This window comes from Saccopteryx bilineata, chromosome 2 (assembly GCF_036850765.1).
Source record: "Saccopteryx bilineata isolate mSacBil1 chromosome 2, mSacBil1_pri_phased_curated, whole genome shotgun sequence".
In the NCBI taxonomy this organism is placed as follows: Eukaryota; Metazoa; Chordata; class Mammalia; order Chiroptera; family Emballonuridae; genus Saccopteryx; species Saccopteryx bilineata.
This window is the reverse complement of record NC_089491.1, coordinates 50638149-50664054: the sequence shown is the minus strand read 5'-3', so window position 1 is coordinate 50664054 and position 25906 is coordinate 50638149. Positions and strand designations below refer to the sequence as shown.

Genomic DNA, 25906 nt, shown 5'->3' with positions numbered 1-25906 from the left:
TTTCCTTCCAATATTAACAATAATTTGGGACAGGTCCACTCATATTGGGTAAAATAGTGCAACTAGCCTTATGCACAAAACAGCTTTAACCAGCCATAAATATAAACTACAAGAGGCCATCATTTTAACTATTTCAAGGATTTAGTTTTTACACTTCAATTCTGTGCTGAGTTACTGGTTCAGGAACCAACATTGACATCAGTTAATTTTAGTGATAATATATAGAGAAAAATATTTAGCACTGAATCCAAATTTCTTCAAACTGCTGTTCCATATTTCAACAAAAACGTGCACAATGTTTGCAGGATATTTTCATAAAATGAGTTTTAGGTATAAAAATTTGAAACTATGGCTCTGTACGCATTTGCTAAAAACTGCAGTTGTTCCTGCCTCCAAGTGTTCTCCTGCCTCTAAGCATTAAACCTAAACTAAGAAATCAAAGTTCTTCTAGTTCTTTCTAAAAGTTTTCTAAGGCATGGAAGAGGTATCTGAGAGGCAAAACAGTACACTCAGGGAGACTTATGAACTATGGACATCAAAACTAGAATTATTATGTTTTTAGAAAAATTGAAATGTCAGCTCTTTCCTGATCCTGAGTAAATAGCACGCTTCTCATTTACATTAAACCCACATTCCATTAAATCCTGTCAGACTAATTTCCATAACATGCTTTTGATGGTGGCAGGAAATATCTTTCTAAGTAACTACTATTATTGTAGTGGGCAAAAATGTCCTTTAAATGCTAGCGCATACAATGTAGAAAAAATAAGATATAATGGTAACTTGGTTTCAGAAGTCACTATTAATAAAACAATAAGGAGATGAAAATCTCCATGAAATGCTATTTTCAGAAAATATTCTGTAATATGGTTTATAAGAGGAAGGAAATTTGGGTGTCTCAAATTAAAGATCTTTAAATGCTATGAACTCAAACTTTATGTAATCCAGATGTTGAAGCTATAAAGGAACCTGGATGATCATCTAATGCAACCATTATATAGGTGAAAGTATGAAGCTCAGAATTATTTCCAAAATGTCACCCACTTTTGGATATGCCTATTAGAGTCGTATATGGCAGCCAGATGCAAGCACAGGTGCAGAGACTGATTAGAATAAAACACAGTGCTTTGGCAGGGGATGTCAGAGGCCTGCTCATCAGAGGCACGTGGCCAACATATAATTTCTATTATTAATCAGGTCATAAGATCATTCATGTCTTATATAAATCTAAATATATATCTATTAACTCCACAGGTAAAATGACTCCTCCAAATTTTAAATCAGGATTAATGTTTGAGTAACTGATTTTGTTCAACCATGAGCAAACTAAGATTTCACTGATTTCCTGGTGATTTGATCTGAAATGAGAAACCTGCCCATATGTCTTTCCTCTGCTTCCTCTTTCAGGGACATATTATTTCCTCTGTGTATTTAATGATGATAATCGGTATAAACGTGATATTGTTTTAAAGCCTACACATGATTTCACTATTTCTAGAGTTCATCAAATGTACTCAAGGTATCAGAGCTCAGAAGTGGGTTGTATGGACTGAGTAACTACCTGAAAATGACACTCTGTAAGTCAAAGGGGTATTCGATGATCCCTGTGGTGGGGACTCGGACTCTAAGCACATCTTGTTGCGTAGGCAGGTAGGCAGGGTCGGCGACACGGTCCAAGTCATTAAGATAGCTAGAGGAGAGAAGACACAATGAGAACATCAGTGACATCATCACATCACCCCTGCCTATGGAAAGAGAAGGACAAAAATGAATCATAAGCATAAGTGGAAAAAAAAAAAGAATGATATCAGAAAGTGTCAAAGATGACTGAGAACTCAAAGATCAAGTCACCTTCCATTGGACAGAGTAAGGTTACCCCTCCATGGATTACCTGGTTCACTGTATTTCTCATTTCGTCTCTTTTTTTTTTTTTTTTTTTTTTTGTATTTTTCTGAAGCTGGAAACGGGGAGAGACAGTCAGACAGACTCCCGCATGCATCCGGGATCCACCCGGCACGCCCACCAGGGGGCGAAGCTCTGCCCACCAGGGGGCGATGCTCTGCCCCTCCAGGGCGTCGCTCTGTTGCGACCAGAGCCACTCTAGCGCCCGAGGCAGAGGCCAAGGAGCCATCCCCAGCGCCCGGGCCATCTTTGCTCCAATGGAGCCTCGGCTGCGGGAGGGGAGAGAGAGACAGAGAGGAAGGAGAGGGGGAGGGGTGGAGAAGCAGATGGGCGCTTCTCCTGTGTGCCCTGGCCGGGAATCAAACCCGGGACTTCTGCACGCCAGGCTGACGCTCTACCACTGAGCCAACCAGCCAGGGCCTCATTTCGTCTCTTACAATCAATTAGAACCCATACAAGAGTAAAGAGGAAGAAAAGAAATCAAATAAGTTCTTCTATGCTTCACTTGTTTAGTAGGTCCAGTGGATAAAACAGGAATTTAAAGCAAATAGTTTTTGAAATATTTATACAAATAATGTTTATATAAATAAACAGATAAGAGTCACATATAAGGTCAGAATGCATTTTTTTCCCCTTTTGTATAACATCAGAGCTTCTTCCTGGAATGTATCTCCTTAATTTCTTAAGAGAGGACCAGGATACCAAATCCTAAATTTCACCCAAAGTCTAAATCAGGGGTCGGGAATCTATGGCTCGTGAGCCAGATGTGGCTCTTTTGGTGGCTGCATCTGGCTCGCAGACAAATCTTTAATAAAAAAAATAAGAACGTTAAAAATATAAAACATTCTCATGTATTACAATCCATTCATTTCCTACCGCTCATGTTCATGGTTGCAGATGGCTGGAGCCAATCACAGCTGTCCTCTGGGACAACACCAAATGTTTATTGGATAATGCTTAACGTACACGGGTCGTTGTATGGCTCTCATGGAATTACATTTTAAAATATGTGGTGTTCATGGCTCTCTCAGCCAAAAAGGTTCCCGACCCCTGGTCTAAGTCATTCATGATTAAGGTGCAGTTATGGGATTTCTAGTTACTGAGGTAACAATGTCAACGTCAGATATTCCCAGTGTTTAGGGTCACCACACCTAAACTTTAAATTTATTAGCTTATATTTTTCTATTTTTTTGGAGAGAAAAAGAAACTTAATTTTGAAATATTTTAGACTCAGAGACATTGCAAAAATATTATAGAGAAATCCCCTATAATCTTGACCCAGCTCCCTGAAGTGGTAATACCTCATGTAACCACAGTACATTATCAAAACTAGGAAACTGACCTTGATTTAGTATTATTAACTAAACTACAGACCTTATTTAGGTTTTACCAGTTTTTATGTACACGTGCATGCATGCGTGCACACACACACATTTTGGGGATGTATGGCTGTAAGAAATTTTATCATATGCAGAGATTCACTGCAATCATTACCGTGTCCAGGGTATAAAATTGTTCTATTACCACAAAGGAATTGTCCTGTGCTCCCCATCCTGTGCCTAACTACTGGCAACTCATATGTTCTCCATCAGTATAATTTGGCACTTAAAAAGTATTATATTCCCTTCATTTTTCATTCTCTTAAAGCACAAAAAATTATTTGCAAACTAGAGAATGACTGTTCAACGTGGCATCTTCATGATTTCAGAGTCAAAATGCTCCCCTTGGCCCTGGGGAGAATGGAGCACAGATATGGTTTCAGAACAGAATTACAAAGTGTAGACACAATGTAATTAATGTATGAATAAGATTGGAAGAAAAGATGGAGCCATTAACAGAAGAGAAAGGGGTTAGATCTGCAATACCACTATGCCCACAAGTAAGAAACAGTGAGTTCTGAGATGTGTAACAGGGAATGTCCAGGGCAGAGCGTGTTCCAACTCATTAAGTACAGACACTCAGTTGATGTGACCTGAGGTAAGGACTTCGTCTCACCCATCATAGTACCTGAAGAGTGCCTGGCAAATGCTACTTAGTATTTGTTGGCTGGCTGGATGAATGGGTTGCCTATGTTGGGATTTAGTTTTAGCATTATTTAAATACCATTAGTACTAGTGATGTTTTTATATTAATGATATTATTAAATTTGAAACTGGGTGTGGAAAAGAAATGTTACATTAAGTCTCTAAGATTAACAGGATCATAAAAGAGTAGCACCAAGTCTGACTTTAACAAAGAATTAAACCATTGCCTTTTTAGAGGTACACCAATCCTTTAAGATAAAAATGTATCAGCCTAGAAATTGCTACACCAAAGCAACTAATTAGAATTGCAATGGCCTTATCCCAAACACATCCTGATTCCCTAGTTGGCAATCAGCTCTCCACTGACTGATCGAACCAGCCTGTCCTCTTTAATTATTATACCACTGGCTGGAGGAGAGAAGGGAGAGAGGCTGGGAGAATATATTGGCATGAGAGGCAGGAAGGAAATACAACTATGTATTGGATCCAAAATTTTAGTCATAGTCTTGGAGTTGTCTGATGCAATTAACAAGCCCATGTTCTAGGAGTTGGTATGTATCTCATTCTACAGATAAATCAGCTCAGCACTCCATCAATGCCAAAAATCAAGTGGCTACTTTATGTAGATGGATGTTCTTGATTTATCAGCTCCTCGATTTGAAAAACTTGAAATGAACATACAATTTTAAACCTACAAGGTCACCTTTTATTTAACTACTATGTATACAAATTTAATTCAGAGGAATCAGAGAACTTCTCATTTACACTGGCAAACTTCCTCAGAAATATGCTGCCCAGTAAACCATTTCTACTTCCTTAACCCAATACTCAGCAGGTCAGAACAGAGGGTGGCTAATTCTTGTACACAAGGTGCTGTCGTGTTCCTGTGATGAAGAAAAATCATGGCTTTCTGTTCTCAAAGATGAACTAAACCGACTACTTGTTGGAACTCTATTTTTTAATTTTTTTAAAATTTTTCTGAAGTTGGAAACAGGGAGGCAGTCAGACAGACTCCCGCATGCACCCGACCGGGATCCACCCGGCATGCCCACCAGGGGGCAATGCTCTGCTCATCTGGGACGTTGCTCTATTGCAACCAGAGCCATTCTAGTGCCTGAGGCAGAGGCCATGGAGCCATCCTCAGTGCCCGGGTCAACTTTGCTCGGGTCAATGGAGCCTCGGCTGCGGGAGGGGAAGAGAGAGACAGAGAGGAAGGAGAGGGGGAGGGGTGGAGAAGCAGATGGGCGCTTCTCCTGTGTGCCCTGGCCAGGAATCAAACCCGGGACTCCTGCACGCCAGGCCGACACTCTACCACTGAGCCAACTGGCCAGGGCCTACTTGTTGCAACTCTATTTTTAAACATGTATTTGCACAGGAGAATTTAAAGAACCAGCACACGCAATGGGAAAATACCTGTCTCTCTGCATAGTAGGAACCTGGCTAGCCTCTTTCCAATTCAGAGGAGTGAACTGAACTCCCTGAAAAGCATGCTCAAGTAAGATAAAATTGGGGCACACACCTGTGATTTCAAAACCACTTACAAGGATGTAGAGGCTGCCCTAAAAATCTGGTCAGCGGTGTTTCTCTGTGAACCGGGCATCACTGAGACATCCGCTGAATGCCTGAATCATTGGCTCTTGGGAGAATATTTTTTCCTCTTCATCTTTCTTTTGTTCCTTTTCAATATCAGTATTGTCCACAGGGAGCAACAACAACAATGAAATTCTACTGAGTGCTGGCTGCTTGCCAGGCGCTGTTTGGTCTGTTCCTTGCCCAGGTATTGAACACAGATTATGGCAAAGCAATGAACATTTAAAGGTGTCCCATACATTTCCGATTCACTTGAAACCGAACTGCAGTTCTTGCTTGGCTTTCTTTTTTGCTTTCCCTCAGTTGGATGGTGCCGAGAAAGGTTCCCTTTACTTTGAGAAAAAAACTTATCTAGTTTAACAACAGAAACTGAAAGGAACTGTGACAGGGCCTGCTAGATGCAACATATATCTGGAACCAAAACCAAACCAAACCCAAACACCATAAACAGAGCAAGAAAAACAAAACAAAGCAGCAAACCCTACAAACAAAAGATACAAACTACTTTCTCCTAGAGGAAGGTCTGGGCAGTTCAGAGGCTACTTCAAGGTTGAAGATACGTTGCAAATAATTTGTGAAGCAGGTTCAACCTGCAGGCAACACAGACCTGCACTTTTCACTGCCAAGGGAGGCCAGTGCAGAGGGCGGCTGCCTGTGGAAATCCCAACCCCATGTGCCCCTCATTCTGATCTTACAGGGCATGGGAGGAACCCAGCACTCCCTGCCTCTTACGTTTGCTTGGGGGGAAAAACCTACTCTATTCCCTTAGAAATAGAGTTCTGGCACAATAAGACCAGAGCCTCCTCCTTTGTTGAGTCTTGTCACACTCTGAGAAAATGTAATAGAATAATCTCTTAACTGAACTGTTTTTTCCACTGAAGCATCACCTCATTCTGAGGGAAACGCTGATGGCATATTGGGGGTTGGGGGATGGGTTCGTGTTGGATTATTCCATTCATTTAACCTTTTACAAAGAAACACCAAGGTCTGAACAAATTTACAGTGCAGTGTAAATTCAGAGAGTTAATTATAGCTATAATTTGTTTTGGAGAAATGATTCTGAGTGGCTGCTGAGGTCATTCTCAGGGTGTTGCTATAGTGACAGGCACAAGGTACATTTCCAAGGCAATGTATGTTTAACAAGTGGCTGGCAGTAGCTGTCTCCTGGTGTCAGGGAGAGAAAGCTCCCATGGTGTACATGACACGTATTTAACTGTCTAGGAGACATGTGTAGGCCTGTGCTAGAAAATGGGAGGTTTAATTGATTAAGCTCACTCCAATCCATTTATGGGGATGTAACGACTCTGCCATTGCTTTTAGACATTAATAATTGATCATTTCATAATTGGTTAGAAAAAAACCTCACAATTTCCCACACAGGTTTGCCTCGTTAGGGCTCTCACACTCTGTGGAGTCAGGGACCGTGACTCCCATTGTCCATGTGGGTCGCCAACACTTAGCCAAGGGCCTGGAACACAGCAGGTGCTCAACCTGTGACCCACATTAAAACGATTTTATGAAAAATGCTGCTGTTATTAGACAGGTTGTTATACCTTTTAGAAGAAAACAAAGGGGAGGGGTTGTTAACTGCCCATCTTTATATAATAGCCTCTTTCTCTGGGCTATTACTGACCTGTATTATGTAAAGATGAAATTCTGAATTAAAATGCCTCTGATGAATGTACAGACAACAGAAAGTACCAGCAGCATTTGCTTAATGTATTTAGTAGATATGCTTCGGCTCTTCTTTAGGTCCTGGTCACAAAATGACAGAATTTGTACATCTGTTTTATGCTGCTTAATATCACTTTTAGGCCTTGGAACCCACTCTCATCCAGGGCACATGGAGGCAGTGAGTGGCACCTTATTAACAGCTCTGATTCAATCTCTTTAATGAAAGAAATAGGTTTCTGACAGTTTTCAGTGAAAAGCAAAGCAACAAAGAAACTCATGAAGTATACTTTCAATGGTTCCTTTCCTACTATATGAGAAACATGCAGTGTCATCTGAAATTGAACAACACATTTCGACCATGACATTCTAGTAGGTGCTAAGAGTGTAAAGATTCCCAGTATGTGATCCCTGCCTGCAAAAGTTTACCAACTTGTGGGAAGAAGAGGGTTTAATGAAGAAGAGAAATGGGGTTTCATGAGGATGAAATAAACATTTGTCTACTGTGGACAGTCATTTTCTGGCAACCTGTGTGAACTGTCTCTAATCCTTGGTGATTATCTACAAAGCATCTTTTTGTGGCATGGCTGATTTGAATGAAAGACTTGAGGAAATCAAACACATTAATTTATAATTACACCTTGTAACTGCTCATTTCTTTATACATTTAACATCAGGATCATCTTTAGCTGCAGGAAAAATACAAAATTTAGAAGTGGAATAACCCATTATTTAAATGATTAGAAACATAAAAAAGGAGCTTAAACATCACAAACAATATGCTCAAATCAAATTAAATATGGCATTTTCTCTCTAGAATGTTTTTAAAAGACATGCCAATTGTTCCTTAGTTTTGATAATAGTTTGTCTACAACATTTTTAAATTAACCTTCACATTTAACTCATACTCCAATTTGACATGTGATGAGAATATATTTTTTTAAATCATAATTAAAAAAAAAACACCCCATTACCTATGACTAGAAAGGTAATTGAAATCTAAACCAAGTACAGCACAGAAATTAGAAATTCAAGTGGTTTTGTTTTTTTAAATGAAGGCACATGAATGAAACATAATTTGGCAATCTATATCACATTACAGCTGGGGTTAAAAAAATTAATAAAAGTTACAGACATGCAACCCTCAGCAACTATACCAAAAAGGAGAAAGTATCTGTGGGTGGTAAGTGGAAAAAGAAATCTCTGACATTTAGTATAAGTCCAACCAAACATAGTAAGACCATGAAAATAGCATCTTGGGGCATTCATGTAGCATGTTGTGGGGTGTGTGTTGGGTTCTTCAACTCCTGTGTTAGGGCCTCCTATCCAGAGGTGATATTTGTAACAGATTTGTAGTTGAAGTCAGATATTAAGATGAAGTTCTAGCACAGAAAATGACTCTAGAATTGCACATTTTTAATTATTGAAAAGAAGGTTAGAAAAACTAGGCCGACTTCATTAAAAAAATTAAGAAGACCTCATTGTAAGAGGGGCAGTCTTGGGGGACTTGAAAGCTAGATCATGCTATGAAATCTTACTTGACACTGTCTAAAGCAGAGACAGCTAAGGAGAAACCAGGAACACATAATGATTGAAGAGTTGCTATGTGACCACAGGATTCCAAAAAGAAAAAAAAAAGAAAAAGAAAAAGAAATGATCAAAGTGAACTTTAAGAAAAATGGCTTTAGGCCTGACCTGTGGTGGCGCAGTGGATAAAGCGTCGACCTGGAAATGCTGAGGTCGCCAGTTCGAAACCCTGGGCTTGCCTGGTCAAGGCACATATGGGAGTTGATGCTTCAAGCTCCTCCCCCTTCTCTCTCTCTGTCTCTCTCTCCTCTCTCTCCCTGTCTCTCTCTCTCCCTGTCTCTCTCCTCTCTAAAAATGAATAAATAAAAAAAATGGCTTTAAAGTAACAGTTCTGCAAAACTGCTATCCTGAGGGGAGAATCAAGTACAGGTTTTGGTACTAAGACCTACCCAAGTCCCTCCCTCATCTGGCAGACCCTGTTGCTGAAGCAAGCCTGCCTGGAACTGGTTGAGGCTGGGAGGCTGCATGGGATTACTCAATATACACTTTCATCTCTTGCAGAGCTCATTTTGTGGAGGGCAAATCAACTCCTCTTTAACAGCTGGCACACCATGATTAGCATTCAAGGTGGTGCAGTATTTACTACAGATATTTTGTTCATAAGAAGTTATTTGTTTTCTTTTTCTTTTTATTTATTCATTTAGTGAGAGAGGTCAAGAGAGAAACAGAAACACTGAGCAGTTCCCATATGTGCCCCAACTGGGGATCGAACTGTCAACCTCTGGGCTTCAGGACGGTGCTCTAACCAATCGAGCTATCTGGCCAGGGCAAGAAACTATTTGTTTTCAATACAAAATTCCAGGTTTAAAATAAAGATCATCCAGTGGCTAGAGGTAGGTGACAAGCTCACAGTTCATAAACAATACTCAAGGGAGAATATTCTGTGGGATAAAAGAGAAGCCCAAGAGATCATGCATTTCAATTTTTCTTTTTCAAATAACTAATAAGTTAATCAAGAAGAATCAGATTTTTAAAACTAAATTAAATATCTCATAAAAAGATCCTATCACTGCATTTGGCAAACAGTTTCGGTATCTTATACATCTTACATATGGATAGTTGACCCAATGTCTATACGAGCTCACTGGTATCAAATGGGGAATGGGGTGTCATATGGACACCAGTGCCAGGGGTAGGCACAGGCGTGGGTCACAGATAGTCTCAGGCCTATTGCTCTAACAAATAAACTGGCCCTGTAATTACAAACAGAACAAAACAACAACAGTGAGAGAGAGAGAGAGCGCGCGCAAGACAGATGGATGGATGGATGGATGGATGGATGGATGGATGGATGGATGGATGGATGGGTGGATGGAAGGATGTATGGGTGGACAAATGGACGGATGGATGTATGGACAGACGCATGGATGGATGGATGCATGGATGGACAGATGGATGGATGGACGGATGATGGATGAATAGACAGATAGATAAGGGAAAGGAGGAAGAAAGAAAATGCCTTTTTCAATTTGCCTATGTGGCTCTGTTTATTTGTTCACCTTTTATGTGATAAGTTTCTTTTTTTAAAATACGATAACTTTCAAAGTTGTTGAATAATTTGAGACGATTTTTATATTTCCAGAGCATCAGAAACAACACCCAACTGCTTTTTATTCTAGTCTGCCTGTCTTGAAATGTAATGGTAGTGCTTAATTCAGTCAATTTACATATATTTACTAAAAATCTGTTATAAGTTAAATTCTAATGCACTTGTGTGCATTGGGGATTGGCACAGAGAGTTGGCACAAAATACTTAAAATGTGTGTGTGTGTGTGTGTGTGTGTATTTTCTTTGCCTTTGGGACAACAGGCTACCTGAGAAGCAAAGATAGCACAGATGAATCAATTAAGAAATAATTAAGTGCCAAATTGTGTGCTGCTAACTATGAATGCAGCAAGAAGGAAAAGATGATGATGAGTTCCAGTCACTAGGGAACAGTGTAGCAAGGAAGTGGGGGTGAGTTATACCATGCAGACAAGAAGAGAGGAGAGAGATGAGCAGAAATTTTAGCAAAGACAAAATTTACTTACTCTTTTATTAATTATTCATTTGACAACTTTCACAGAAAGCCTATACTGAAAGCGAGGCCCTGTGCTTAGCACTGAGTGGGACGCACAAAGAAAAAAAGGACATGAGTCCTATCCTCAAGGAGCTTATAGTTAGTGGAAATAAAAATGCTATATATACCCTGACCAGGCAGTGGTGCCGTGCATAGATCGTCAGACCGAGACACGGAGGACCCAGGTTCGAAACTCCAAGATCGCCTGCTTGAGTGCAGGCTCATCTGGTTTGAGCAAGGCTCACCAGCTTGAGCCCAAAGTTGCTGGCTTGAGCAAGGGGTCACTCAGTCTGCTGTAGACCCCCGGTAAGGCACATATGAGAAAGCAATCAATGAGCAACTAAGGTGCTGCAACAAAGAATTGATGCTTTTCATCTCTCCCCCTTCCTGTCTGTCTGTCCCTATCTGTCCCTCTCTCTGTCACACACACACACAAAAGCTATATATAACCATACTACCACGAAAATGTGGGTCATAACAGAGGTTCCAGTGATTATAGCCAAGTGTCAGCCATGAATGAGCAAAAGGTTTCAGATTATCATGTGACCTTAACTTGGATACTAATTCTGTAGAATCAGAAGTTTAGTTTTGACATGTATGATGAGGTCTGAGGAGCTAGTCTTGCTAACTAACCTTACTGAACTAATTATAGATCAAAATTCAATTCATAACTCTTAATCAAGAAGCCATAGTGATAATGAAGAACACTCGGGTTGGCCAGTCAGGGTACAGAGGCTGCTTGGGAGGCAGGGACTAAGAATAAAGGAACCCAAATGACCTAAAGGTTTTCGTGACCATAACAAGGTTCCTGGGCTCACCTGTGACCACAGGTAGGACTGTCTCCTAGTCAGCTCTGGTTCTATCAGGCCCCTTAACGAAAGCCTGTCAGTCCTCACTTTTGGTTCAGTTGATGAAATCCTATCATACTCTCCTTAACCAGCTGCAGCAGACACTACAATGAGTCAAAAGCTAGGACACATGAGACTCCATCCTTGTTCTCAGAGCCAAGTCAACTCAATAAACATTTCTGGTCATTCATGCCATGGTTAGTACCAGACATTCTTTGCATGGCATTTAGAAGCACTGACAGGGAATATAATCTAGAGCTTTCTGATACTTACTTCCTATCAAAAATTTTGCTGTGCAAAGCAACATTTATGAGTACTGCTGAAGAAATGCCGGCCACCCATTCTCTCAGAGTTCTAAACCGTGATTCTGAGTTAACTCAGAGCACGAGCCCTAAGCTAGGTTCTATCTAAATAATGGAAGAAGCAGAGTACTAGTGGCCTTTCAACATTCAATCTTTTACAGGAGAGCTCTAAATTTTTAAAAATCAGATAGTAAATATTTCGGTGGGCCATGTCACAACTGTTCAACTCTGCTGTTGGGTGCAAAACCAGCTACAAACAACACATAAACCAACAAGCTTGGCTGTGTTCCAATCAACTTTATTTATAAAATCTCGCAGCAGGCTGAATTTGACCTGCTAATTCGCCAATCCCTGTTCTATAGTAACAGCACCCTAGTTTCAACTGGGTGCAAAGTCATCCTGAGTAGACAATGGAAAGGACTGGAAGGAGGTGACCAAACTACTGAAGGTGCAACTGACGAAATGTGACCAAGTGAAGTGTCTCCCCCACACCGACTGTGCCCTTGAGGCAGAGAGAATGCATGGGCACACAGGTGCCAATGCAAGCCCTTTCCCTACAAGGCTCTGTTATGAAGGCTGGAGGGTGGCTAAGCATATCTCAGCCTTATGTTATCATCTCTAAGTGCTCCAAGCATTCCGAAAAGGGATAATTAAGACCTTATAATCATCAGAGTTCATTCATTGTGAATGACAAATAAAAGGTTTTTGCTTGTTTTGTTTGTTTACTCTTGCAAAAGTTTATTTAGGTCATTAGATAACAAAACAATAAGTAAATATGTCATTTAAATGAAAAACAAGTGATATGCTATGTTATTATCCTCACTCTTTAAAAAGAGTAAACATATCCAAGATCTCTGCCCTCTTCTGAGTCTGAGGTAATATTTTTAGTCATTGAACTATGTAGAGAGTAATTTTCCTGCTCATTGCATTTCCGGGTGAATTTGGGGGTGCTAGACTGACTGCACAGGATAATGGTGTCTCAGTTAAAGGTAGTGCACTGGCACAGAGTCACAGGACTTCAGAATTTAGGAAAGAATTTTCAGATGTCAGATTTCAGGCGCTTGGCAAAATACTGCTCTGTCTGTGTACACCTTATGAGATCAATGAATTCATAATCTTTCTTTACTGAAGTCCCCTTCAAGGAGATTAGTAGACCTATTTCTGAGGCAAGTGAGGCTTCTACTTAATCAGTGCCCCAGAGGTGACAAAGGAAGTTCGACAGCTAGACCCGACCCAATATTTTTACCATACAATGGTCTCGTCTGCCTCCAGAAGCCTGCAGTAGGCTTACACTTCTTTCTCAACATCACCTCAAAAACAAGGTGAGGATGGCTATGACAGACAGAGCCAACAATATCCTGGAGTTCAAGGATTTGGATCATCTAGCAAGGTATCTCTTCAAGAAGGGCTTGGCCCTAAATCAGGTGAGTGTGCCAACCTAGCTCTGAAATTCCTTTTGCTTTTTAAATTCAACATTCAAATTACCAGTGCATTTAAAAATCTAAGAATGAAGTTAGAAATAAACTCCAGTGCTTACTTATGCCCAAAAGGCAATTCATTTATGTACATTAGACTTATGGGCCCTGGACCATAAGTTCAAGGAGCTAATTCACAGATACAGACAACAGACTGATGGTTGCCAGGGGGGACGAGGGGCTGGGAGACTGGGTGGAAAGGTGAAGGGGCTGAGAAGAACAGATTGGTAGTTACAAAATAGTCAAGAGAATATATAGTATAGCGTAGGAAAAATAGTAATATTCTAATATTTATGTATGGTGCCAACTGGGAACTGGAAATATCAGGAAGAACACTTTGTAAAGTATGTGACTGTCTAACCATGATGGTATAAACCTAAAACCAACACAAAATTGTATTAAATATAAAATGTAATCGAAAGAGTTTTAAAAATTAAAAAAAAAGGTGTCTGATCTACTAAACTTCTTGGAAGGGAACTTCAGTGAGCAAGATTAGGAATTCTTTGATTTCATAAGGTGTACACGGTCAGAGGAGTCTTTTGCCAAAAGCCTGCAGAATAAGGACTTTTCTCACTACATGCCAGTGTGATTGAAGTTTGTGTTCTCTGGCTAATGTTAGGGAGCTTTCGGTACGGTAGGCACTGAACTCATTTGACCTTGTCTCAGTATATTAAAGCAGGTGGCAAACCCCAGAAAAAAAGTAAACCTACAGCCATCTGTTTATTTTCTTCTTTATCAAAGGATAGTCAGAACCCTGAGGCTTTTTAAAATCAATAAAAAAGTTAATAAAGGAATTTGCAAAACCCTTCAGTTTTAAAATGCTTTTATTCTTGCATTAAATAGAATTGGAAGAATGCACCAAATGAAAACCAACTGTTAACTTATCCCAAACTGCTTATCCATCGTCTGGAATTTCTCACCTCCTTGTTTCTACCAGCGCTGCCTGCCCTTTCAGCCATCTGACTGCTTATGATCAGCAAGCTGGCTAATCAAAACAAAAAATGGAAGCTCAAGTCATTTTACTGTGTCTTTCTTACCGGATTTATTTTGACTACAGCAAAAACATTATTGCATGGAGTGCTGAGGTGAGAGGTTAAGACTGTAGGCTAAAATAAAGAAATAATATTTTGAAATTTTCTGTGACTCAGAACCTCTTCCATGTTGTATGAATAACTGATGCCTTGTTAAACACGGCTAAGTTTTCTGGATGATAATCAAAACCCTGCTGGATCTGTTTATCAGTAAATTTGATATAATTTTTTGTCTTGACTTTATACTTGTGAGATTACCTATAGGCAACACTGATAAAGATTAATAAATAACTTATACCATTCATGGTAAATAATTTATCTAATCATAGATATTTATCTATTAGTCTATCTACCTACCTACCTACCTACCTACTTGTCCAGCTAAATCCCATCCATCCATCTTTCCATCCCCTGTGAGGCGGTATTTCACAGTAGTTACAAACTTGGGGTTTAGAGGCAGCACATCTAAATTCAACTCCTACTCCTATCCCTTACTAATTTTGTGACCTTGAACAAGTTACTCAACCTCTCTCAGAGACCAGCTTTCTTCCTCTACTAGATGGAGATGATAAGAAGTATCTACCACTTTGGATGGCTTTGAGGATTAAACAAAATAATGCACGTAAATGACTAAGCACAGAATCTAACATATAGTAAATAGCAGCTATTGTTGTTTTTAATAATAGAGTTTTCAGATTCCAGGCCTTCAAGAGCAGCAGAAAAAAAGACTTGAATTGAATGCTTTCAGCTCTAAAACATCATACTTCATTTACACTGGCCACAGAAAGTGCCTACGTGGTCACTAAAATAGTGGAAACTACCCATCTATTATTTCATGGAACATTCATTTGTGAAGGCCAAACATAAGCTGTCACTGTTAGGCACTGAGAGAAGAAGAGAGAGAGAGACTTTAGCAAACATGATAACAGATACAGAAGATGTATGTACAAAGTATTAAGATCAATGGCATGGTGACTGGTTATTGGCCAAGACTTTCAGTGGGTGTGGTTTGTGAATTGGAATTTGCAGGATGAAAAGGAGTTCACCAAACAGAAAAGAAGAGAGGCATGCTTGGCCTCTGCTCCCCCCATTCCCGGTGAGTGGCCTGTGCTGATTCTCACAACCAGCAGGGTCCATGGAAGGAGTGAAAGAGTAACTGCTCGATGCAACTTTAAGCATATGTGCTTGGCAGGCCCCAATTCTCACACTGCTAGAGATTAGAGATCTACATATTCCCAGGTCTAAATTGAAGAACCGCAACTAGAAGACTTTCAGTAGAATAGGAACCAAGTCTTCTTTGAATGTTTGATAAAATTCGTTGGTATAGCCGTCAGGTCCTGGACTTTTATTTTTGGGGAGGTTTTTAATGTTTTTTTCTATTTCTTCTCTACTAATAGGTCTGTTTAGGCTTTCTGCTTCTTCTTGACTCAGTCTAGGAAGGTTGTATTGTTCTAGGAATTTATCCATTTCTTCTAGATTGTTGAATTTAGTGGCATAAAGTTTTTCATAGTATTCTACAATAATTCTTTGTATATCTACGGTGTCCGTGGTGATTTCTCCTCTTTCATTTTGTATTTTGTTTATATGAATTCTTTCTCTTTTTTCCTTGGTAAGTCTTGCCAAGGGTTTGTCAATTTTATTGATCTTTTCAAAGAACCAGTCTTTGTTCTATTAATTTTTTCTATAGTTTTACTGTTCTCTATTTCATTTATTTCTGCTCTGATTTTTATTATCTCCTTTCTTCGGCTAGTTTTGGGTTGTTTTTGTTCTTCTTTTTCTAGTTCCTTAAGGTGTGAAGTTAAGTGGTTCACTTGGGCTGTCTCTTGTTTGTTCATATATGCCTGAAGTGATATGAACTTCCCTCTTATCACTGCTTTTGCTGCATCCCATAGATTCTGATATGTCGTATTGTCATTTTCATTAGTCTGTATATATCTTTTGATCTCTGCACTTATTTCTTCTTTGACCCATTCATTTTTTAAAAGTATGTTGTTTAGTTTCCACATTTTTGTGGGATTTTTTTCCTCCTTTTTGCAGTTGAATTCTAGTTTCGAGGCTTTATGATCAGAAAATATGCTTGGTACAACTTTGATTTTTCTGAATTTGCTGATGTTGTTTTTGTGGCCCAACATATGGTCAATTCTTGAGAATGATCCATGTACACTGGAGAAAAATGTATACTCAGTCACTTTGGGATGAAATGTCCTGTAGATGTCTATCATATCCAGGTGCTCTAGTGTTTTGTTTAAGGCCACTATATCTTTGTTGATTCTCTGTTTGGATGACCGATCTAGAGCCGTCAGCGGTGTATTGAGGTCTCCAAGTATGATTGTATTTTTGTCAGTTTTTGTTTAAAGGTCAATAAGTAGCTGTCTTATATATTTTGGTGCTCCTTGGTTTGGTGCATATATATTAAGAATTGTTATGTCTTCTTGATTCAGTGTCCCCTTAGCCATTATGAAATGGCCATTTTTGTCTCTGAGTACTTTTTCTGTCTTGTAGTCAGCATTATTAGATATGAGTATTGCTACGCCTGCTTTTTTTTGGATGTTATTTGCTTGGAGTATTGTTTTCCAGCCTTTCACTTTGAGTTTGTTTTTATCCTTGTTACTTAGATGCGTTTCCTGTAGGCAGCATACAGTTGGATTTTCTTTTTTAATCCATTCTGCTACTCTGTGTCTTTTTATTGGTGAGTTTAATCCGTTTACATTTAGTGTAATTATTGACACTTGTGAGTTCCCTATTGCCATTTTATAGATTGCTTTCTGTTAGTTTTGTGTCTTGTTTGATCCTTCTCTTTTTTTTTTTTTTTTTATTTGGTTGTATTCCATACATCTTTCCACTGTTGCTATCTTTTTTATCTCATGTGCTTCTGTGGTGGTTTTTTCAATGGTGGTTACCTTTAGGTAATGAAAAGGGTTCCGACCCTGTTCATTGTAGCACACTATTTTGTAAGTACTTTGCACTCCATCGTCCTTTGCTACTGTTAATCTCCATCCTCTCCCCCCTTTCTTTTTGTTGTTGTCACAGTTTAAATTTGGTTTTATTGTGTTCTTCTTGGAGCTTTTACTTGTGGCTTTATTTTTTTTTGTTCTTTGTATCTGATTGGAGAACCCCCTTTAGTAATTCCTGGAGTGGGGGTTTTCTGATGATAAATTCCCTCATCTTTTCTGTATCTGTGAATGTTTTTATTTCTCCTTCATATTTGAAGGATAGCTTTGATGGGTATAGTATTCGTGGCTGAAAGTTCCTCTCTTTCAGGACTTTAAATATTGGGGTCCACTCTCTTCTAGCTTGTAGGGTTTCTGCTGAGAAATCTGATGATAGTCTAATGGGCCTTCCTTTATATGTTGTATTCTTCTTTTCCCTGGCTGCCTTGAGAATTTTTTCTTTGCCATTGGTTTGTGCCAATTTCATTATGATGTGCCTTGGAGTAGGTTTGTTGGGGTTAAGAAAACTCGGAGAAGAACCACAACTAGAGACAGTACTCAGAGAAGTTGGTCCTCAATCAGAAAGATTTTTTTTTAATTATTTTTTTTCTTTTTTTTTGTATTTTTCTGAAGCTGAAACAGGGAGAGACAGTCAGACAGACTCCCGCATGCGCCCGACCGGGATCCACCCGGCACGCCCACCAGGGGCAACGCTCTGCCTACCAGAGGGCGATGCTCTGCCCCTCTGGGGCATCGCTCTGCCACAACCAGAGCCACTCTAGCGCCTGGGGCAGAGGCCAAGGAGCCATCCCCAGCGCCCGGGCCATCTTTGCTCCAATGGAGCCTTGGCTGCGGGAGGGGAAAAGAGAGACAGAGAGGAAGGAGGGGGGGGGGTGGAGAAGCAAATGGGTGCTTCTCCTATGTGCCCTGGCCGGGAATCGAATCCGGGTCCCCCGCACGCCAGGCCGATGCTCTACCGCTGAGCCAACTGGCCAGGGCAATCAGAAAGATTTCTGTAAGGGGATGACACTGTACAAGAAAGTAGTCTATATCAATGAAGAATTTTTTATTTTAATTATAAAGACAAAACAACAAAGGAATCCCACATGAGGTAAAGGAGTCAAGATAAAATATTGAAGAGCACGCACACAAAAAAGTCAAAAAGGAAAAGGCATAATTACCTCAAGTACAGAGAAAGGAATTATTTTGAGTTATTCTGTGCAAATGAATTCAGTATTAGGAATCAGTGATGCTCAAGATATGGGCCTTGCATCCTCATCAGTGCTATCCCTATAGTTCACAGAACATGTGCTGACTACACTGGAAAAACATGTGGAACACAGCAGTAATTAGATGAATACAAAAAGCCAACTGTCCTGTCTTTGTGCTGGCAGGGTTTTCCTGGCTTAGGGAAAGGAAAAGTGCCCGGGACTAAGATGGGGAAGATGGGGAAGAATACGTGATCCTAACACTTGGGCCTCCGGGCATAATGTGATTGAAGACAGGCCGCCAGCTGCTCCGGCACTGATCTACAGAGTGCTGAACCATCCCAGGGAGAGACTGGATGTGGAGCCAGTACCTCGGGTTGCCACACCGCTCCTTACCTAACTGGCATGAAGAAATTGGTTTAATTCTCCTTAAAGCAAGCAGAGTCTTTTAGAGAAAATGAAGGGGAATGGGGGAAAGAAAAAAACAAAACACCTCCCTAGGTTTCATTTCATTTAGCAAGGGTGACCAAAACGTCCCTGCTTGACCAGGAGATTCCTAGTTTATGCGCTATTTCATCGTAAGTATTAATAGCAACCCTCTGCCTTCTCAAAATGTCCTGGTTTGGATGACAAAATAATACAGTCACCATCTATTCAGTCTATGTAACCATCTATTCAGTCTATGTAACCAATCACTAGAACAAAATGATTAAAATATACACCTTTCAGCAGAAAATGTATTTCTCTCTTTTTTTTTTTTAAGTGAGAGGCAGAGAGGAGGCAGAGACAGACTCCCACATGTGCACTTACCAGGATTCACCTGGCAAGTCCCCTACCAGACAACACTGACCATCTGGGGCTGCTGCTCCGTTGCTCAGCAACTGAGTTATTTTTAGCTCCTGAGGCCTGAGGCAAGGCCATGGTGCCATCCTCCGTACTTTAGGCCAACTTGCTCAAACCATTTGAACCATGGCAGTGGGAGAGGAAGGAGGGAGTGGCGGAGGAGTGCAGAAGCAGATGGTCGCTTCTCCTGTGTGTCCTGACTGGGAATCAAACCCAGGACTTCCACATGGTGGGCCAATGCTCTACCACTGAGCCAACCAGCCAATGCCAGAAAATGTACTTTAGGATAATCAAAGTTGAGGAGAAAATCTTCTGCTTCACAGAAGGATGCCAACAGAGACCAACTGATAAAAGTAGAAAAGCATTCTTTTACAAATCCTAATAGAGTTACTAAATCAGAGAAGAATTATCAATTTGGAATTAAAACTATTAGGTGAAGAGTTGATGGGGAACTGAAGATTTCTTAGTGACATCGCATTGACTGCTTGTAGTGGCTGGAGGAAAATTAAAACTTTATAATGGAGTGTATCAGTGTCCTGAGGTTGTAGTGGCCATGAACTTCATCAATGATGGGTAAACCAGGGCATGACATCAGTTTTGCACTCTACTCACAATGTTTATCTTGAATCTACTCAAGTCTTCAAATTATCTTCCAGTTTATAGAAAATCCAAGAGACAGAGGAGAAAGTAAAATCATGCTATGAGGTGGTCAATCCAGGCCAGCCTCTTCAACATGCCAGTGAAATGCAAAACAGGGCTTTCCTAGATTAAAGGAGACGTAAGGAACATAAAAATCAGACACAATGTGTAGTCTTGTAATTGTCCAGCTCTGAAGTTCATTTTGGAAGAATGTGAGAAATCTGAATATGACCTGTGGGTATTGAACTGTGATTAATTTAATTTTATAAATAAAATTTAAAAAATTTTATTTTGGGCATAATATGGAATTATTCACTAGGTAGAAAAATGCCCCCTTTTTAAAGAGATGCATACTCAAATGTGGATATAAGGACATGTTATAATTTACTTTTTTAAGTCTACCTAAAGATATGATTAAAAATGCATTAGGTGTATGTACACACACATACACACACCGATGTAAAGTTAGAAAAGTAATTTCTCTATATACCTGTTAGGAGAAAGAACTGTTTAAGGAATAATCACTGGAAGGGAGTTAGATCAGCCTGCCGCGGTGCCCCAACCTCTTTAGCTCCAGCACGAGGGATGAGCTCCAAGAGCAAGCAGGTTTATGTGGCTGCAGACTGCACGCCAGAATGCTGAGATGGGGGCTTTCCCAGAATCACAGCGCCAGCAGGGCCTGGAGAAACTGTCTTAGAGGGAAAGCTGTTGACCCTAAAGCAAGTAGATGTTGCAATATCCAATTTTCATAGTAACTAATGGGTACCTGTCCAGAAATCCAAAAATCTAAACCAAAGGAATGTCACCAGACAGGTGGTGTGGAGCCTTGTATCAAAAACAACCCCAGTAATGAGCACAGGTGTCCTCAAGCGCAAACAGGAATCTCTCAGGTCTATCCAGGGAGAAGGAGGTAAAGCAGTTTGCTAAGGGGGAGCCCTAACCCCGGAAAGCACATTATTATTAGACACTGGTGTTCTGATGCTCCAAATAGCAAGACCTCTCTATAGGGAAAAAGGATATATGGCAGGTAAAGAACAGACCAGGTGAAGAGGAGGAGAGGTAAGACTTATGAAGAAGGCAAGAAGATAAAGGTGAGAAATGATGAGAGGTGGAAAATTTATTTATAAAGATACACCTTTGTAATGGAGGATTTAATCATCAGGAAGGGCTAGGAGAGACATCACAGCAGTGGAGGGAGAGGGAAGAGGAGTTAAAGCAGGGTTAATGATATGGGCGAGGAGTAAACATGCAGATAGGAGACGTGAGCAGGGACAGGGAACGGGGGATAAAGCACAACAACAGGGGAGGGAGATGACAGTTGAAATGGTAAAGAAAACAGAAGGACAGAGGGGACAAAAGTAAAAGCTAGTCAAAGATTAAAAGGGCAGAAGACGGAACAGACAATGGCGGAATGCATCTTTTTCATCTCTGTACTCACTGAATCTTATACAGTAATCAGGAGAAAGGAAAAGAAGGAGGGAGGAGAGAGGGAGGGAGGGAAGGAGGGAAGGCAGTCAGATGGCAGACAAGAGGCTGAGAAGAGGAAGAGTGATGTGAAGAAGGAAAAAGAAAATAAGAAACGAGTAAAGAACACAAAGGGGTTAATATTGAATATAATGTGATTGACTCAGTTCTCAGGAACATTCTATGTCACATTCCAGAATTATGGAATTCAAATTACTTTAAAAATAACAGAACTGTTTTTGACCAGGCAGTATTTCTGTGGCTGGCCTGTATCGTAACTTATCTTATACAAATGCTTAGAGCTAGGGAAAAAATATGACCAACTTTATAGGAAAAACAAAGCTGAACAGCTCTTGGATCTTCTATGAACTGAGTGAAGCCAGTCAGCCTGTGGGGCTCCTTTTCCCCCCATAGTCCTGCTTTCACCCAGAGGGTCATTTCATCATATGAACTGACCTGAGGCAGCTGCATATTTCCCACCCATTCTTCTGTCTGCCCAGAACCAACACAAGAGGCACATGCTGGTTAATGTAATTAATGTAGACAGAAATCTGGCTAAATACTACAAAAAAATCCATTTTTCAGGCGCCTGATTATCCAGATTGCTGACAGCATTGATTGCACTAATCCAATAGGGCCAAATCTTTACTTTCTTTCTGTTAGTCCAGATTTAATCTAGAGAACTCACAAATTTCTCAAGGATGCACATCTCTCCCAGCACACAATTTTGATTGACAGCTCACAAAATAACTTCGGCATGCATGCAAAATTAGACTCACACACAATTTCCATTCAAAGATAAACCTATCCATCAACGTAAGTTTGGCTCCAAGAAAGCAGCGAGAACTCTGTGTCTGGAAACTGGAAACTAAAAAGTCTGATGTTTTAGAAGCCACAATCAAACATACTTGTTTGCAGTTCTTACTGTGTGTAGGTTTTTTCTAGCACATGAATAAGGTTATAAGTTTATATTAGAAATTCCTGTTATAAGGTTTCAAATCACAATGGGTTATGTATTTGAGAATTGCTGGTATGCAATTTGGGAGAAGAGATGGGTTGGTGAATTCAGATTCCTAGAGTCTTCAGTTGGTTTTTCAAACAAAAAACAGGAAAAGAAACACTCTCCCTAAGTCATGATGCCAGTTCCTTATGAGATGGGCACAAGTTTAATATCTGTACCTAACTTTGAAGTTTGAATCAGATACTATACACAAAGGACAGACTGCAGAAGTTATCGGACAGCACCTGCACGTGAAAGTAAGGGAGAGAGAGATACACAGGGTCTCTTGGGTGAATACTCACTATTTGGTAGAGTCAGACAATTGATATTCTCGTCGTCTATCATAGCATTCCTGGATTCCAGGATCATTCCATAAACTCTTTATTGCATCTACGTATGGATTTTCAAAAGCAGACACCTTCTCCACATCAACTTCTCGAACTAACTGTGCATGAGCCTGTTAAAAAAAAATAGCAATTTTAATCTCCTTTCCATCACTGAATGTTGCCTTTGCTTCACACATTACAATGAGCACAACTGAGCTCTTCCTTCATATACTGATATTCAAACTGGTTTATAATAAAATAATGCTTCATTCCTTTTTCCAAGAGAGAGCCTGGTCCTAAATCCTTCCCTGTAGAGTAAACCTTGAGGCTACTTAAAATTGACCAAAGGAAAGTGGAATGTTTGGCTCCCATAACAACAATGAGGATGTCTAGTTTTAGGTGATAATCATAACCCTAAAGCAATTAATATTAAAGAGAAAATAGACAGGTACAATTATCTCCTGTATAGTTTATTGTAATTAAGCACATGATACACCTAGCCCATGGGTGTTATGTCTTAGCAGAAACTCAGACTCTTAAACGAATCAGGACTAGTTTCTACAGTTCACAGAGTGTAAAACCACAAGAACAACAGTTAATAGTAATGATTTCATTTGAACAACAGAAACCATTCCCACATACCCCAACTTCTATAATTTTTATTTTATATCTGCTTTACCTACATGATCAGATTGAAGACCTCATTCAATTTTTCAACAAACGAAAAGGACTCTGTTATTTCATCATATAACATTTACCAAAAAAGAGGTAAGGAGATAAAGAAAATTTTCTTCAATAAGATTGAAATAAAAATGTTGTATGGTCAACTCCAAATTAACCAGAATATACCGTTGCTTTACAATCCCAATTAAAATAGGTTTCAACGATGTAATATGTATGTAAATTATACATACACATGAATATGCAAATAAACAAATATAATAACTAATTACCCTAGAAACTGAAGGCCGATGGCTGATAATTTATTCAGTCTTGTTTTTGTACAAAAGTACAAACTTCTGAACTAGGTTAGTGAATGGCTATCATGATCACATGATGACCTACTTATTAATTTCACAGAGTTTTAAGTGGAAAGAATTGTAATAAATTTAATCCATGGCCCTCGCCGGTTGGCTCAGTGGTAGAGCGTTGGCCTGGCGTGCAGGAGTCCCGGGTTCGATTCCTGGCCAGAGCACACAGGAGAAGCGCCCATCTGCTTTTCCACCCCTTCACCCTCCTTCCTCTCTGTCTCTCTCTTCCCCTTCCGCAGCCGAGGCTCCACTGGAGCAAAGATGGCCCGGGCGCTGAGGATGGCTCTGTGGCCTCTGCCTCAGGTGCTAGAATGGCTCTGGATGCAACAGAGCATCGCCCCCTGTTGGGCAGAGCATCGCCCCTTGGTGGGCATGCCGGGTGGATCCCAGTTGGGCGCATGCGGGAGTCTGTCTCACTGCCTCCCTGTTTCCAGCTTCGGAAAAATGCCCCCCCAAAATTTAATCCATGTCAGGCTGTGTCTAGTTCAGGGGTCCCCAAACTTTTTACACAGGGGGCCAGTTCACTGTCCCTCAGACCATTGTAGGGCCGGACTATAAAAAAAAACAACTATGAACAAATCCCTATGCACACTGCACATATCTTATTTTAAAGTAAAAAATAAAACGGGAACAAATACAATATTTAAAATAAAGAACAAGTAAATTTAAATCAACAAACTGACCAGTATTTCAATGGGAACTATGCTCCTCTCACTGACCACCAATGAAAGAGGTGCCCCTTCCGGAAGTGCTGCGAGGGCCGGATAAATGGCCTCAGGGGGCCGCATGTGGCCCGCGGGCCTAGTTCCCAACCTTTAAAGGCAGAGAAGATAAATCCAGTATAGACTCTTTTATATCAACACACACAAAAAAAGAGCCCATAAGTGAGAAGGCCCTTATGTCATTAGACTAATCCTGACTTTAGTAAGATTTTAAGAAGCCCAGCATGTTAAGATTGAAGAAACCACTGTTCTTGGTAGTTGTGCTCTGACCTTGACAGTCAGATCTAGTAATAGAAAAGCCCCAGCTCCGTGCTGGACCTCAATCTTGGAAAACAGATCCCTGTAGTTGCTTTCTGCACCTAGTCCCTCTCCAGGCACTCTGCCTTGTCAAACCACCAGCAGTCCTGACAGCTTGGGGTCCTGCTCCTGAGCCCCACTCCAGGTGGGCCTAACTCAGTCATAGTTCCCCACCAGATTCACTTTTTGAAAACAATTCTCACTAGTTTCCCAATGAATCCCCAAAGTCATGCTCCACTTAGCTCTTTTTTTTCTCTTTTGATATCAAAGAGTATGTACTGGATTTATCTTCTCTGCCTTTAGCCAGCTGAACTGGACCTCCTCCAAGCATAAAACACTGAGAGTAGGGGCCTCCTCCACCCTGCCCAGCCGGTACGCAGAATGCCTTTCTGCCCTTGCTCACCAAACACAATAAAGAATACAATCCAGCTCTAACTCTTTGTGTCCTGTGACATGACAATGATCACCCTTGCTGTACTCCTAAATTACATCTGTATTCTAGGGTTCCCTGGAGGATTCAGCGGATCTTGGAGGGCAGCTAGGGGCACAGGATCGTTTCTTGTGGGATATACTCTAAAGAAAGCATTTTGAACCTAACTAACTCTGCTTCTCATAACCCCAGGTAAATTGACCCCAGGTAAACTGCTCAATCTTTCCAAATGTTATTTCCAGTGGGGAACATACTGCCCCATTAACCTCATGTGGGATCAGTGATTCTCAAAAGGTGGGCCAAACACCAGCAGCAGCATCTGGGAATATAATAGAGCTGCAAATCCTCTAGTCCCACCTCAAACCTTTGGAATCAGAAACTCTAGAAATAAGGCTGGGCCACAGAATTGCTGTGGGAAGCTAAAAAGAAGAGGCCCACAGAGGCAGCAGCCACTGCAAAGCAGGGGTCTTTAAGAGATGTTCATAAGGGCCAGGAAGCCGTGAAATTAAGTGAACCAGGCTGGATGT

General features: G+C 40.4%; 1 protein-coding gene across 1 annotated transcript in view; it reads right to left on the bottom strand.

Moving 5' to 3' along the window:
- LOC136324327 (guanine nucleotide-binding protein G(q) subunit alpha) overlaps nt 1-25906 on the bottom strand; it is a 314246-nt gene that overhangs the window by 70636 nt on the left and 217704 nt on the right. Inside the window, exons 3-4 of the mRNA XM_066257045.1 lie at nt 22876-23030; nt 1562-1690 (exon numbers count right to left, since the gene is read on the bottom strand). Of these exons, the coding sequence (XP_066113142.1) occupies nt 1562-1690; nt 22876-23030 (284 nt within the window). The remainder of the gene's footprint in view (nt 1-1561; nt 1691-22875; nt 23031-25906) is intronic.